This window comes from Chrysemys picta, chromosome 6, assembly GCF_011386835.1.
Source record: "Chrysemys picta bellii isolate R12L10 chromosome 6, ASM1138683v2, whole genome shotgun sequence".
Taxonomy (NCBI): domain Eukaryota; kingdom Metazoa; phylum Chordata; order Testudines; family Emydidae; genus Chrysemys; species Chrysemys picta.
The window spans coordinates 130282654-130299077 of NC_088796.1; the positions used below are offsets into that span (position 1 = coordinate 130282654).

General features: G+C 40.5%; 1 protein-coding gene across 8 annotated transcripts in view; it reads left to right on the forward strand.

Annotated features, from left to right (window-relative positions):
• The window catches only part of FKTN (fukutin), a 34461-nt gene that overhangs the window by 4626 nt on the left and 13411 nt on the right, over nt 1-16424 (forward strand). For 2 of the 8 annotated variants that reach the window (XM_024108504.3, XM_042861055.2), the window contains exons 3-7: nt 836-943; nt 1440-1499; nt 10101-10304; nt 13191-13468; nt 16096-16228. In XM_024108504.3, coding sequence (XP_023964272.2) covers nt 836-943; nt 1440-1499; nt 10101-10304; nt 13191-13468; nt 16096-16228 — 783 coding nt within the window. Of the gene's footprint in view, nt 1-741; nt 944-1439; nt 1500-10100; nt 10305-13190; nt 13469-16095; nt 16229-16424 lie in introns of those variants that run through there. The other 6 variants (XM_065549853.1, XM_065549852.1, XM_008171879.4 and 3 more) reach the window with 6 other exon arrangements.

The window sequence follows — 16424 nt, forward strand, 5'->3', positions numbered from 1 at the left end:
CACAAATATTTTCCTTCTCAAACTTATCCATCGACAGTCATATCTTTGACAGGCTGCACCACTGAACCTCATGTATGACTTTTCCCCAGTGTTCTGAGGCTACTGGCATTATTTAATCTTCTTTTTTCAGAGTGGATTAATTTAAATCACTGACTTTAATCATGATTTAAATCAACAAATAGGAAACCTTGATTTAAAAAATCAATTTGAATCGTGTTTTGCATTTTAGTTATTTTCCATAAGAAAGCTTGATTTTCATTGGTTAGTAACCGTTCAAACATTGATTGCAACTAAATGTAGCCTTTTAACTAAATGTGGTGCTTCTTTTTGCTAACCAGGTGGGTACATTGTATTTATGCACATTTATTTAAGGAAGTATATTGCTTAACTTAAAAGAAGTTACTTAATTTTTATATTTTTTTATGTTAGAAAATGGTGAATGATGCATTTCTTATTCGCTAGATAAATTTTTATCTTGCACTTTGTGTCAAGCTCTAGTTGGATGGAAATTCAAATTAAATTTAAAATTCAGAAAACCAGCATTTTAAATTAAATAAAACTACCTTAAATAGCCTGGATGCATAAGAAAATAATTATCAAAACATATTTTGCCTTTACAACTAATTGATTTATTAAACGAAGTATTATCTGTAGTTAGTGAATTGAACTTATTGTTTCTGGTTACCATGTCTTCATTTAGAAGTAGTAGTTATCATCATCTCACCTTGTTTTTAATCATAGATTGAAAAGCAAGAAAGCTTGTTTTCCTTTTCTAACTCCCAATTACTTTTTTAACTTTGAATGCACTGAACTTGCTGAACAAACTGAAATGAAGGAAGTATTCTTGCTGCAACTGCAGAAGAGGATACTGCTGTCAAAAGCTGGTTTGGCACTTCAACATACTCTGATTTCAAGTCCTTTGCCAGTGACTGCCACGAGTTCAGTAATTTGACTTTTTTTAATACTTTGGCAGCAAACATGTACTGCTTCATATTATTTTTTGTATTTAATTTAAATGATTTTAATATATTATAATAAGTTTAGGCCTAAACACAGGTTGTCAATTCAAAATGTAAATATGTATATTTTTAAAATAAACCTATATTTAATTTACATTTAAAAAAATTGTTTTGTTTTGATTTTTTTTTAATCTATTCTTACCTACTCTGTCCTTTTTTCTTTTACTAATTGGCCTATTGACTTGGAAACATAAGGCTAGATCCAGCAATCCTTGTATGGTCCTTCTAAATATATTAAGTGAATACTACTGGCCATGCTTTTTGCTCCATGTAACATATATAAGTAACTTAAAACTGCAATCCTTGAAATGTAAATTGTTAATGAAAAAAATATGTAAAATTTCCTTTTATAAATCTAAACAAAACCACCATTTGGGACATCTTAGCTTTCAAAATATCTTTTGTCCTTCTTCTTGCTAGAATGGAGCTGTTTTTTCAAAAGTTAAAGGAAGCCAGTCAGGACAAGATGGCATACAATGGGTATGTACAATGTTACTTATTTATGCAGCATCTCGTGTAAGTATCAATGAACTCTTATAGAATTGCAAATTATGGGTCCACTTCTGCATCCAGTTTAGTCATTGGGAATTTTGTTGTTTTCAATGGAAGCAGCCTTGATCTTACCGCCCTGAACATGACCATTAAAGTAAAGGGGATTTCTGAGTGCTCAGCTGTCTCAGGATCGTGCCCTGTGTGCTGTACACATAGGCATCACTTCTGAAATGCACCTGTTTCTAGAGTGGAACTTAGCCTTGTAGTTGTGGCATCAGGATAACAAAATAGTTGAGATACAGAAAGTGAAGAATAACTTATCCTATTAAAACAGCAGGGACAAGTTAGACAGGCAGCATGTAATTTAACCTGATTAGAATTGAGCCAAAACACTAACACAGAAACTGGAAATCTTTAATTTACTTTTTTTAAAAGTGAATTTAGTGTTTGTGAAAGGTGTCAGATTGATGGATTTGAACACTGAAGTCTCCTGTTTATCCCTAGAATACACTTGGGCATGCTAATGGGAGTGTCTCCGAAGCTCCTGTGCCCCCATCTATAATATACTGGTTTCAAAACCTATTCCGTTGGAACAGTTTAAATTGTTCATTCAGCTCTGTTTGACGCTTCATATAAATGGTGCTTCAGGGCTCAGAGGGAAGTCATTTTCTATGTCTGTTCAATCCTTGGCCCTTTTGATATGAGAACCAGCACTGGTCACAGTTAGAGCCAATTGTGACAATTAATTTCATGATGTAAACTTCTCTCTAATCAGAATTGGACTGAGGCACATACTCATTTACATGAGCCAACCAACAATTATTTTTACAGTGTGCTCAGAGACATAACTTTCATATTGATTATGGTGGTACCTAATGGGGAGAACAAAGCTGAAGAACTGAAAGTTCCTTACCACTGAATTCCACTCTCTACCATAAAGATTAATCAGATTAAATAGGTCATTGGGAGGCCTTGCTCTCCACTTCTCCAGAGGACTTTTTGAACCTTAAAAGAAAAGGTTCAGATTGGTCACTTGCTATTTAAGAGCAGAAAAAATGCAGATCCGTATGGTGGCATTGTTAAAATGATGGATCGTCATCATCGTCATGTTCCTATGACACCTCTGGCGTTTAGGGCAGTGACAAAGTTCCTCCACTCCTGTCTGTTTCTGGTAAGTCTTTCAATGGTTCCCCAGTTGTGGCCAGGGTTTTTCAGCTCGGCTTCCACAGCTCTTCGCCATGTTGTTTTCGGGCGGCCTCATTTTCGCTTGCCTTCAGGTGTTCATCTTATTGCTACTCTAGTGATGGAATCAGTTTCCATCCGAAGCACATGACCAATCCGTCTCCGATGCCTCCTGGCAATGATGGTGCTCAGATCCTCTTGGCTGCACTGCGTCAATAGATCTTGGTTTGAAATTGTTCTGGTCCAAAAGATGCAGAGGATTTTTCTGAGGCAGGTTGTGTGGAATGAAGACAGTTTGGACATTTCATACTTTCTCATTCCCCAGGATTCTGCACTATAAAGTAGTGTTGAATGCATGCAGCTCCGATAAATCTTGAGTTTGGTTTTGGTGTTGTATTTTGATGATTTCCAGACTGTATTTAAGCTCTTGAAGGTGTTCCTGGCTTTATTGATTTTGTTCCGGATGTCCTGGCTTGTTCCACCGTCCCGGCTGATGATGCTGCCCAAGTATGTGAATGTTTCTACATTGGTGAGAACATAAGCCACTATCAGTGATGGTGAGGCAATATTAAAGTTCATGATATATGTCTTATTGCGGTTGATTTTCAGTCCAATTTGCTGGCTGAATGCGTTGAGTCGAGTTGTTTTTTCTTGTATATGGTGTTGGGTATGTGCTAGGAGAATGACATCATCTGCAAAGTCCAGGTCTTCAAGGGGTGAGAAGAGTGTCCATTTAATGCCTCTTGGCATGTTTTCTGTTGTACATTGCATTACCCAGTCAATGGCAGTGTTGAAGAGGATTGCAGACATGACACACCCCTGACGTATTCCTGATTTGACTCCAAAACTGAGCTCACTGTGATCAACATTGCATGTAAAGTTGAAATAGAAGTTTTTGATGACGTTAATTATACGGAAAGGAATTCCATATGCCCGCAGAATGCGCCATAGGCTGGTCCTGTGAATGCTATCAAAAGCCTTCTCAAAGTCTATGAAATTTATATAGAGTTGCCGTTGTCATTCTAAGCACCGTTCTGTTATGTTTCGTAGAGTGAAGATCTGGTCTGTGCATCCACACCCTTTCCGAAAACCAGCTTGCTCTTTTCTGAGAACACTATCAACTGCCTCTGATATACGCTAGACTATGATCTTACACAATACTTTGCTTGGCACAGATAAAAATGTAATACCATGCCATTTATTACAATCACTAAGAGTTCCTTTCTTTGGTATCTTCACCATAACCCCATTGGTCCACTCATCTGGCACTTTTTCCCTTTCCTTTGATGTAAATAGAGGGGCCAGGATAGATGCTGCTAATTTAGGATTTACTTTGAACAATTCTGCATTTAAGTTATCCTTGCCAGGAGCTTTCCTATTTTTTAAGGATTTGATGGCTTGAATGATCTCTTCCTTAGTTGGGGTATCTTCTTCCTCCTGGATGTTTGCTTCCTCTTCAGGTAGCTCCCTGTTCAGCAATTCTTTGAAATGCTCTGTCCAGCACATTTCTTGTTCTTTTTCAATTGTTAGTAGGTGTCCATGTTTGTTCCTGATGAGTGTTTGTTGGTGTCTGCCATTTACCACTGATAAGCTGCGTCACTTTGTAGACGGTTCCTTGTTCACCACGAGCAGCTGCATCCTCTGCTTGTGTTGCCAGATTATCACTATAATATTGTTTGTCTGCTCTCACAAGGTGTTTGACCTCCCGGTGTGCCTTGCTGTACTGCTCGGGGTATTTGTCCTTTAGCTTCTGGGATTTTGTGTCTAAAACTTTTTTTTTCAGGGCTCGTCTGGTTTCTGTGGTGTTCCATGTGCTGTGTGTAATCCACTCCTGCCGTCTCTTCTGCCTGTAGCCTAGACAGACTTCACAGCTCTGTTTATAAATTGCTGTTACTTTGTACCACTTCATGTTGATCTCCTCATCTGCATTCCCCTCCTCTTCATCCAGGTCTGCAAGTGCCTGAAACCTGTTCTTTAACTGCAGAATGAAGGCTTTCTGTATTTCAAGGGACTTTAGCTTGTCAATATCATAACGTACCTTGTTTGGTGGACCCACACTTCTCAGTTTTAGCTTGATGGAGGCTGTCAGAAGGTGGTGGTCACTGCCAACATCTGCACCCCTTCTCACTTTCACACCTGTCAGTGAGTGTCGCCGTTTGCCATTGATCATGATATTGTCAATTTGGTTCTTATCTCTGTCATTTGGAGAACACCATGTCAGCTTGTGAATTTCACTATGTTGAAATAGGGTTCCCCCGATGACTAGGTCATTCCTATTACAGAAATCAACAAGCCTTTCTCCATTTTCATTCACGGTGCCACACCTGTGTCTTCCCATTGCTCTGCCGTTGTTTGTGTTGTCCTTACTGACCTGGGCATTCAGGGCTCCCATGATGATAGTTAAGTCGTGACGTGGCACTCTCTCTAACTCTGCCTGTAGTATAAGGTAGAATTTGTCCTTTACTTCTTCATCACTGTCATTTGTCGGAGCATAACACTGAATCAGGGTGATATTATTATGTTTCCCTTTCAGTCTGGCTCTCAAGTCTGCTGCTGCTGGATTTCCATTCAAGCAGGAAATCTCCACTCCCTTCTTCGAAAGGATGGCAACACCCTCATAGTGTTGTCCATCATCCCGTCCAGAAAAGAGCAAAGTTTCTCCCGAGTCTGTTGTTAATCTTCCTGATCCCGTCCATCTGCTCTCACTGACACCCAGGATGTGTAAGCTGTAGCATCTCATCTCTGCTGTGACCTGAGCTAGTTTCCCGGTTTCGTACATTGTCAGTACGTTCCAAAAACCAAGTTTGGTTTTTGTCTTGGTGTTGAGCACTTCAGTCTTTATGCCAGTGGCTTCCTTTCAGCTTTCACCACTGGCATTCATATGGGTAACTGACTCCTGAAGGCTATCACACACAGTAATGGTCGATTTCTCCATCGCTGTTTCTGTAACATATTTTGTTTTTTACAGGCCAGGGTTGTTAGCCCTGTGCCTAACCCCCAACCTGGAGAACCAGGGTGTCTGTTTTGTCTGGCCTCTCCCCCACAGACCAATCCGGGAGCAAAAAACCCCCGCCGACACAGACTCTGGGGATTGGTAGAGCATGCAAGCTGTCCCACCATGACAGGGCATGGACACCAGAGGACAGAAAATGGATGGTCTTGCCAAATTATCTACCTTTTAGGAAATAGTTTATTTTAACTACAGTTCATAATCCTGTGTATATGATACAGTACAGTAAGACTCTCCATAGCTTTCACGAAGAATCCAAAACCAAATATTTAAAGAGAGTTTATAGCAAGTGTGGAATTATGCAATGATTTGGATTTGGATTTTTGTCCAGAGTCCTTGCCGTTGCTGGTTAAATTTTATACCAGAAATGTTTGTAGCCATGTTCACCTTTCAAAAATCTGGGTAAAGTAAAAGATGCCTTCTGTCAGATCACCATACCGTGTAATACTTATGTGCACCAAATGATGCCTCTGTGAGATGAGCAAAATTACAAAGCATTTGAAGACATTGGTTGAAATTCCCTATTTTTGAAACAGAAGTATTGAACTAGGGTTGTGGGTTTGGGGACCTCAGAGATTCTTTTGTCTGTGTAGTCCTCAAAACACTTTTCCACCTTTTAAGAAACATTTCTGCAGGACCTGGCTTTGTCTTCCCTTTTCTGATGTAGAAGTTCTGATCCATACCCTTGTGTCCTTCCAAATTGAATATTGAAATGCTTTGCTTATTGGAATTCCAGCTTGTTTAATAGGCTGCAGCTGGCACAAAATCACCAGCTAAAATTTGTACTGGCAGATAGTCACATTACATAATACTGCACACTCTTCCAGTTGTTTGACCTTATTTTGCTTGCTCTCACTCTAGCTTCATGTTAGTAGTTTATGCTGACTTATAACGCTCTTCACAAATGAGGCAAAGTGACCTTTCTGAGCTACAGCTCCTTACTCCACTGGTTGGAGGCAATGCTGCAGGTCTTATTACTACTTCAATTTCAAGCTATATTTTGGTTGGCTACTTTTTTAAGGGCTTAATCCTGCAGGCTGCTGAGCACTGCTGAAAGAAGCTCAGAGAGCAAAAGGTGTAATGGTTCAGAACCTCCTTAGAAAAGTGGGTTGTGAACAAATCTCTGTGCCTGCACTGAACTCCACACTGGTGGTTATGGAGAAAAGTGGATGTAAGGGGGAGACTCTGTGTAGGGTTGCCAATTTTGTAATCGCACAAAACTGAATACCCTTGCCCCACTCCTTCCCTGAAGCGCCACCCCTTGCCCCATCCCCGAGACCCCAGGGTGTGAGATGGGGCTCTGGTCTGGGGCAAGGAGTTGGGGTGCAGGAGGGGGGTGAGGGCTGCAGCTGGGGGTGCTGGCTCTGGGGTGGAGGTAGAGATGAAGGGTTTGGGGTTCAGAAGGGGGCTGGAGGGTGGGACCGAGGGATTCAGAATGTGGGAGGGGGCTGGGGTTGAGGCAGAGGTTTGTGGTGTGGGAGAGGGTACGGGCTCTGGGCTGGGGCCAGAAATGAGGGCTCTTGGTTTGGGGGGGCTCAGGGCAGGAGGTTGGGGCGCTCCCAGTCAGCGGCATAGCAGGGCTAAGGCAGGCTCCCTGTATATCCTGGCTCCGCGCTGCGCCCTGGAAGCGGCCAGCAGGTCCAGTTCCTAGGTTGGGGGGCCAGGAGGCTCTGCACGCTGCTCTCACCTGCAGGCACCGCCCTCCCCACCCTGGCCAATGGGAGTGCGGAGCCGGTGCTCAGGGCGGGTGCCGCGCGCGGAGCCCCTTGCCACCCCTCCCTCCCCGCCTAGGCGTTGGACCTGCTGGCAGCTTCCAGGGCGCACCGCAGTGCCAGGACAGATAGGGACCAGCTTGCCTTAGCCCTGCAGCACCGCCGACTGGACTTTTAACGGCCTGCTCAGTGGTGCTGACCAGAGCCGCCAGGGTCCCTTTTCAACCGGGGGTTCCAGCCAAAAACCAGACACCTGGCAACCTTAAGAATGTGCCCTGGCTGTGCCCTTTGGTTTAAATACAGTCCTGTGCTTGCAAGTGATGTGCACAGTAGCCATTTTAAAAAGGTTTAGGTACTGCCAGCCAGGAATAATGGCTACTCGGGAATGTTCTAGAGCTGTATTTGGGGAAAGTCAAAGCAGGGGCAGCTGCGAGGACTGCCTTCTTACATAGAAATATTTGATGATTCTATGAAGTGGCATTTCTCATAGCCAGCTACTGAGTGCTTCGTGACATGTACTGGACGTGATGTTCTCTCTGGCTCAACAGCCTGCAGGAACAGCTCCCTTGTAGCTTTTACTTTATTGGATTGTTAGTAACAAAGCAGAATACTTATCCTGCTGGTGGCTCATTGCAGCTGTTTCTCAGCTTTCATTCTGCAGGATAAAGCCCTAAATTATTCAACTTCTCTGAATACCTGAAACTTCTTGACTTCAGGACTATCCCTCGGTGCCTCTTGTTTAAGTTTAAACTTGAAGAGCATTTCCTCTGTGAAACACCTTCCTTTTTCCACAGATTTACTCCCTGATATTCAGAGGTAAATCTGCTCACTTTAATGACAAAAGTAATACTTTTACTACTTTACCTTCCTCGTAGCTGTATTGGCTCTGCAGAGCTCAGGGAGGGAATGGATTTCATACCTGCTTGTGAAACTCCTATAGAATTGGTTCCTAAATTCAATTTGCTGAGCTATATTCTGTTGTCACTTACACTTATGCATCCCTATTAAAGCCAGTCGTGTTCTAGAGGTGGCAGAACATGGTCCACAGAACATATATTATTGGACACAATGTGTGACCCAAACAAAACCATAGCTTGGCATTCAAATGCCAGGTTCAGTTTGCAGGGCTGTAGTTGGAGGGTGGGGCAAAGTCTCTTGACTGAACACATTTGATCTGGAATCATTGAGGTATGATGAACATGCAACCCTGCAATGCCATTTTTACATTCACTTTCAGAGTAGAACTGCACATTAAGGCATTTGCTTGTAATTGATTTAATCCATCCTGCAGTGTTAAGTTAGATTAACTTTTAATTGTTGTCACAGTACGATAAATTGCTGTAAATGTTTGTTGATTTTTCATCTTCCGTGGAGATGTGACTGTATCTAATTGAAAGAATACCTGTGTATGAGTCAAGCTAACAAATCACCCTCCTAGAGACTGGATAATCTGGCTGAAGCATCTAGTCCTTATCGTGCTTTTTTGATACTTACAAACATCAGAGTGGTCTAGACCAAACAAAGAGTGCATTCCATACAAGCTTGCCTGAACAGTGCACCTTTTGTACATACCAGAAACCATAGCATTACAAAGAGCATACTTGTTACAGGATTGATGGCATGAATTGCGCAGTTCCGCTTAACGGAGTGACAAATGTCCAAGTTTGCTCAGGATACTCTTGAAATCCACCTGCTAATTCTTCTCCCTTGCCCCTCAAAAATAAATATGCAAAAATTCCTGATTAGATTTGCCAGTTCCACAGCAAAAGACACTGTTAAATAGTGCTACCATGAACATGTTTTATGACCAGAGATCATTTCCTTCACTCTTCTTGTCAGTTTCACCATTTGTAAAATAGGATAAGAATATTTATCTGTTACTGTCATATTGATGAGAATTAATTAGTTAATACATGTATAGTGCTTTGAAGACCTAAAGTGGTGAATACATGCTAATTATTATTATGACATGCCATATAGTATCTACTAAGTGTAATAATAAACTCCTCTTCCTCCCAAATTTGAGTGACCATTTTGTAAGATGACTAGCTCACATGATTATATAAATTTGTTGACTGGGATTTTTTAAAAGTAGTCTTGTAAAGAATTTTAATTCTAATTCGTATGAATATCACATTTTGTGCTTTCAGGAAAATTATCTATTTTTATTAACTTATTTCATAAGTGAAAAAAGCCTGTAAATTTCACTAAACCCACAATTTACTCTTAATTTTGCTGCTGTTGTCTAATGATCATTGTCTCAAAAGCTAGTCTGGCCCTACTTTTTCCAGTAGAGGGCTCTGCTGTACAGCAAGAAGTGCACTGGCCAGAAACATGGAACACAAAACGTGAGCTTAGAGTTCTTGCAAATATGTGGACATGAGAGCTCCTATATGTCCACACAAGGACTACGTCACACACATGCTATTGCACATAAAGTATAGCCAGTCAGCGAAGGATTTTGTTCTTAAACATGTGTCACGGGGGAACCCTGTTCTTTTATGTACGCACTTCACTCTGTAATCTCCTTTGGAGCTATCAGGTTTGGTGCTTATTCCACTTTCTGTTCCCATTGCAGAAGTCTTATTGGGAGAGATCAATACCTAATGGATTCATAATTTTAAAAGGTTAACTTTTATACACTTATAGGGTGATCTGATTCTTATTTTTTGCTCTTCCAAACAGCACGTGATTAAGAAATTCCTTGGTTTAGTGTCCAGTCACAATGTACCAGTGTATCTCATTGATCCTTTGGTTCTGAGATTAATTCAGAAAGACTTTGAACAGCTCAGCAGCTCTTCTGATGGCATGAGCCCAGAATGCAAGTATTTGTGTGCTCCACGGGACTTCACCACATTTGCATTACTGGACAAAACATGGAAACATGAAGTAAGATATTCTCCTTTTTCATTTTTGTCTGCTGTGATGCATAATGGTTGAACAGAAAATACTTAAAGACTTCCAGGTTTAAAGTTCATGATGTGGAACTGGTCTAAAAGTAGTGGTGTACCTAAATTTTTTTTGTAGAAACCTTGAGGTAAAGGGAAGTCATGCAATGGTCTGTTCAAGATGCATGGCACATGGCAGGGAAGTCCCAAAGAGAGAATAGCTTCTGCCAACACTCTTGAGAAGCTCAGATAAAATGTTTCAAAGGCAGTCTCAGTGAATTGAGAATTCATCAGCTAGCCCAAAGATAGTTGGGCGACTGTCCACAACATACATAGACTGAGGTGAGAGGGGACCAACTTTCAGAAGGAAGAGAGGGAGAGATCTGTTAGAAAGGGAGAAGAAAAAGAAATAGAAATTTATCATACATATAGCCATAGTAAAATTTGAGTAGTATCCACTGCAGAGGTAGCAGAGCTGTTAATGTGCATTTCTATGATTGTTTCATAATGTACAGCAACCATATACTGATATGTTTGTTACCTTGTCTTTTTTTTTATATTATAAGATTTTAATTAAACTCTTTCTGACAGAAAAAGTTGGGGCTTTATGATAAAAAGAAAAGTTAGGTGTACAAAATTCCTGTATTCTGGAAATGTGTATTATTTGATTAACTTGCACAAGATGTATGGAGATGACTTCAATAAAAATCTAAATAATTTTATTTAAGAAAGGGGAAAAAATGTGAGACAGGCAGCTGTAAAACTCTTTACTCAAACGCAGTGAAAAGTGGTGGTGGCATTTTGGACCTGAGTAAAGAAGGTCAGCTGTATTTCTTTCTTTCTCTTTGTCAATACTAATTTTAGCTTACAGAAACTGAGCATGGGGCATGAGTCAGAACACTATTCTAGGTTTCCCTCTTTGTGCCTCAGTAATGCCATCTGTAAAAGGGGAGCTTACAGTTTTGGATTTGCTGTTGAAAAGAGCTGTTTAAGTCTTGAGTGATGATCTTCTCTTTAGTCATCATCTTATTCCCCTCCCTTGAGGAATATGTTAAAGCTGATTGGCTTCATGTAAGTTGTGAAATGTAGGCTAACATTTATGCAGATCATAAAAGAAGGATTTGCAACAGTCAAGTCATGATATAATCAAGGCATAAATAAGGATGTCAGAAGAGTCAGGTTCAATGTAAGGATGAATTCTGGGAGTGATCCAAAGCTAAAGACACGGTGCTGTGGGGTGGGAGGAAACAAGTAAATTCAAAGTCAAGGACTCTCTCAAGGTTTCAGCGTTGGATGCAAAGTGAAGGTCCAAGTTAAGGAGAGTAATTGAGACAGTGGGAAAACGAGGACTTTTTACTCTGTAGAAGGACTACAGTCTTTGAAGCCTGCAGTTTTAGAGGATGTTACGATCTCGCCGGGGCTGGTATGGTTGAGACAGGCAAAGATAGATGGGAGACAAAAGGGTCAGAGAGTGAATGGAGAAAGCTGAAGGATGAAGTGATGATCATGATTTAATCTAGCAGTGAAATTATCTAGTTTCTTCAGAAAGAGAAGATATCTGGAGTCATAAGACTTATCAGAACAAACTCATGACAGATGTTAGTCACGTTGGTTAATGCACTACAGGAAGTCATTTGGATACTACAGTCTGACCATCGTATGACAACCTATGTAGACTAGAATATGAAGCAAATGAAACACCGAACATTTTGAGGTATTTGATAGTGGATGGAAAGATTGAAGAGTGTGTGTGTGTGTGTGTGTGTGTGTTTTAATGGCTAAAGAAGCAGGATTCAAACAAGAAGAGAAGAATACCAGGGAGCTGAGTACTTGCATAAGGCATCAGGAAGGGTACAGTGTTTCATAGCAGAATCTATAAAGTAGCACAGAGGTTGGCAGCTTCAGTGTAAACATTTATAATCATTCCAGTGAAAAATCTGCGCGTATATATTTACACAGTGACAGTTTTGTTAGACTATTTTGTGGGAGTTGGATTTAAGTAAGGGCTTGTCTACGTGAATATTTAGTTTTCAGCAAGTTGGGCTGTGAATCTACCCTGCACTAGCTTGCCATGTGCTGTCAATGTGCACTCCGCTGACGCGCACTAACAGTTCATTAATGCGATTTGATCTCGTCCTTTTTGAAATGGGACTAATCAAAGTGCAGTAATGAACTGCTAATGCATGTCAGCAGGATCCACGCTGAGGGTGTGCTGCAAGCTAAGGGCTTGGCTACACGGAGAACGTTTTAGTGAAGAAGCTACTATGCTGACAGGAGAGCTTCTCCTTTTGACGTAGTTAATCCATCTCCGCAAAAGGCGGTAGGTGTGTCAACAAGAGAAGTCCTCCTGTCAACTTAGCACTGTCTACGCCGGGGGTTAGTTCGGTATAACTGCTTCGTTCAGGGGTCTGGATTTTTCACCCCGAGTGACGTAGTTATACCAATGTGCGTAGTGTAGACCTGGCCTTAAACGTTCATGTAGGCAAGCTCTAAGTAGTGGAAGAGGTGTCATATCCCAGTTTGTATTGTATGATTACGGGACTTTCACCAAAAGAGGGAACTCATCATATGGTTTCATTGTGCACTACAAAACTGGGAGAAATGGGGACATTTAAGCTCTTTTTTTTTTTTTTTTTTTAATCTGTTTATTTTGGTATTGCTGTGATTTAAGGTAAGTGAAGTGAAAACAAGTAGAAAACAAAAATGTGCATAGATGGTTACCATCCTTTTAAGGTTTAGGAGAAATTCTGGAATAGGTAGGGCCTGATTCTGATCTAATTTGTATGTTGTAAATCAGGAATAACGTATGTGCATGAAGAATTGGCCCTTAGTGTTGAAGTCTTGTTTCTGTCCTCTTCACAGTAAGTGTTGTTTCTCTGATGTTTAGGTGAGTTTGGTTAGAGCTGCTGAAAAAATGGGGTTCCGGTGGCTAAAGATACAGAACAAAGACCCCCGTTTAGAAGGGATGGATGACCTCTCTGGGATTGAAATTCCCCTCCACTATATCTTCAAACTGGCCGCTCATGCCATCCACCTGGTGGTCTTTTATGAGAGGAGTGGTAACTATGTCTGGCATGGCCCATTGCGGCTGAAACAAAACATAGACAGAAAGTTTGTGCCTTTCCGAAAGCTACACTTTGGTCGCTACCCTGGAGCTTACAACAAGTAAGTTAAAAATGGAGGAAGACAAGGAGGATTTAAGGCTATTATAGCACGTTAAATACTACCACTTTGTCTTAAGATCAGTAATTCATGGTTCTAAAGGGCAAGTTATGAAATTCATCTTGTGTTCACTAAAATACAGATGAATCAAAAGTTTAAGGTGACAGATCCAATTATATTAATAGTAAAACAAGTATTTTCCCCAATTTACAGATGGAGAAATTGAGACACAGAGAGGTTAAGTGGCTTAACCTGGGCGTGAGAGATCCAGTAATGGGCCAACCCAGCATTGATTTGTGGTAGGATATTTTGATTTCCAAAGAGGTATGGTAGCACATCTTGCCAGCAGATAATTGAATGACTCTGCTTGTCAGCTTATGTCTGAAATATTTTGAAGTAAATATATGTCAGGAAAGATAGGGGTTGTCATATTAGCAATATCTGATATTAAAGAAGTGTAACCTCTTTCCGTACGTTTTGTATTCTGCTACAGAGCCAAAACTTGGTCAGAAAACTTCATAGGTGACACTCTCAGCATTGAGAAAAGGGGAGGCTACATTTGCAGCAAAGGTCATTGTAATAGTACCTAGTAACTAATGTGGAAGGATATTGAAGAGAAACCTCTTTTATGCCAGCATAGCTGGGTCAGAAATGCATTTGAACCCATTGCGTCAAACCCCTCCCCCATATTGGTGCATGCAAATAAGGGAACCCATATTTATGCACAAGTGTGGGGTTTTTCTGGTGCAGTAGATTTAGGTCCATTTATTTAGTTGCTTATATATGGACTATTGAAAACCAGTGGTTTTTCAGCCCTGGTTACCTTAGAAATGACCAACTGGAATTTTACCAAAAGCCTCCCCCCAAAAATAAAATTTTGAATGGGCACAAGCAATTTCAGCCAGAATAGGAGTAGTAACATATTATCTGATTCTGCACCATTGAAAGCAATGGAAGTGTTGCTATTTACTTAAATGGAACTGGGATCAAGCCTATAGTGCTTTTTATATTCAACGCACTTCACAATGTTAATCCTCACAATACCCCATCAGTACTTGTATTCTTGCCGTACAAATAGGGAAGCTGAAGCAGCAAGGTTAAGTGAATTGCCTTGTCAGATGTGCAAAGTCTGTGTCAGATCTCGGATGAATTATTTGCCCCCAGTCTTGTGCTTAAACTGTGCTTCTCTTCCATTTTTAAAGTTACTATAGGTGACTGAAATAGGAACTTGGCATGAAAGTGCCTCTACTAAAATTGGTCAAAAACAGGTAGCCTGGCTCTGAACTTCCCCAGAATTCCAGGGTGATCAAATCTGGAGTTTGGGGTGGGTTTTGAGAGAGAATTGACTTCACATTTTCTGTACTGTGACTTCATTTATTTTTTTCATTATAGGGGCCTGATTCTTTTATTCACTTTAGTAAACGTGGTAAAATAGTAGTGTCAGAAATAATTGTACTAAGGTTATAATAAGGGAAGGTTAGAAAAGGAATCCACAGAGAGTAACATCATTGGGAAACTGATAAAAAGCTCAGTAACGGTTGACTGGAACTCTTGTAACTTGACTCTTTGCGTCTCAATTTCTCTTTCTATCTTTCTTTCTATTTTTGCCTTCCCTGAGCAGCATGTACTTTGGTGTTGTAAGCCCAGCCTTCTAAGCCACAACTAGGCTGCCTTCACTTATGCAGTGTTTCAGTAGCATATGAAAAATGGCGAAGCTACACACTTGCTACAGTCTTGGCGAAGCAAGATGCATACAGCCTGACTGTGAGAATAATATTCCTGCAGTCTACTTGAAATTGTCACAACAACCAGAACAGAAACAAACGCTTGTAATAATGGAGATATCCCATCTCCTAGAACTGGAAGGGACCTTGAAAGGTCATCGAGTCCAGCCCCCTGCCTTCACTAGCAGGACCAAGTACTGATTTTGCCCCAGATCCTTAATTGACCCCCTCAAGGATTGAACTCACAACCCTGGGTTTAGCAGGCCAATGCTCAAACCACTGAGCTATCCCTCCCCCTAGTTTAAAAAAAAAAAAAGGAAAACTTTTTGCTAAGAATTACTGAGTTACTAAACGTCCCTTCTATACCTTGAACTCTTATATTTATTATATGCATAAACATTTAAAATCCGGGGCATTAACTATCGAATTGCATTCAACATTTCAGTTGTCATGAAGGCCTAAACTATTGTTAAATTATTAATATGGGCCAAGGCTTTCAAAATAGGGGCTAATATTAGACTCCTAAATCCATATTTAGGCACTGAATTAAATGGCCTGGTTTTTCAAATGCTCTGAAAAACAGCTCGGTGCGAGCTGCTGGCTATTTGGCACATTTAAAAAATAAGGTGATTTATTCAGTTGTCTAAATATGGATTTAGGAGTCTAATATTAGCCCACATTTTGAAAATCTTTGCCTAGGAGAGTAGTTTGTAGATTTTATTGCACCCAAGAGGTTCTAGTTTTGTGTAATCAGTTGTAATACATTTGGTTATAGGTAGCAGCTGCTCAAGTGCGCAACATGTTTTAGATCTTTATAACCTGGGCCAGAGATAGGAGGTGGCGTTTGATTAGTCACCGATGATGCATTCTTGGCCATGTTAATATAATGTCTTTCTTTCACTGCAGGCCAGAAGTACTACAACTTTCCATTGATGACTTAAAAGTTCAGATTCCAAAAAATCTGTCCCAATTTCTAGAGGAGATGTCACACTCTAGGTTTCTTGAATGTAGGTACAGAGAAGCTCGGGCATTCTTTCAGGTGAGTGGTAATCAGGTAGTGTTTCCACTGAAATGTAAAGTAGATTTCCACTCATAGGCCTCCATCCTGCAAACACTTAGGTATGTGTTTGATTTGAATGGGTCTACTCATAGGCTTAAAATTAAACTCTTGCATAAGTGCAGCATTGGGGCCTTCGTTCTCAGAAAGTAAAGAAACTAATTTTTTTTTACAATTG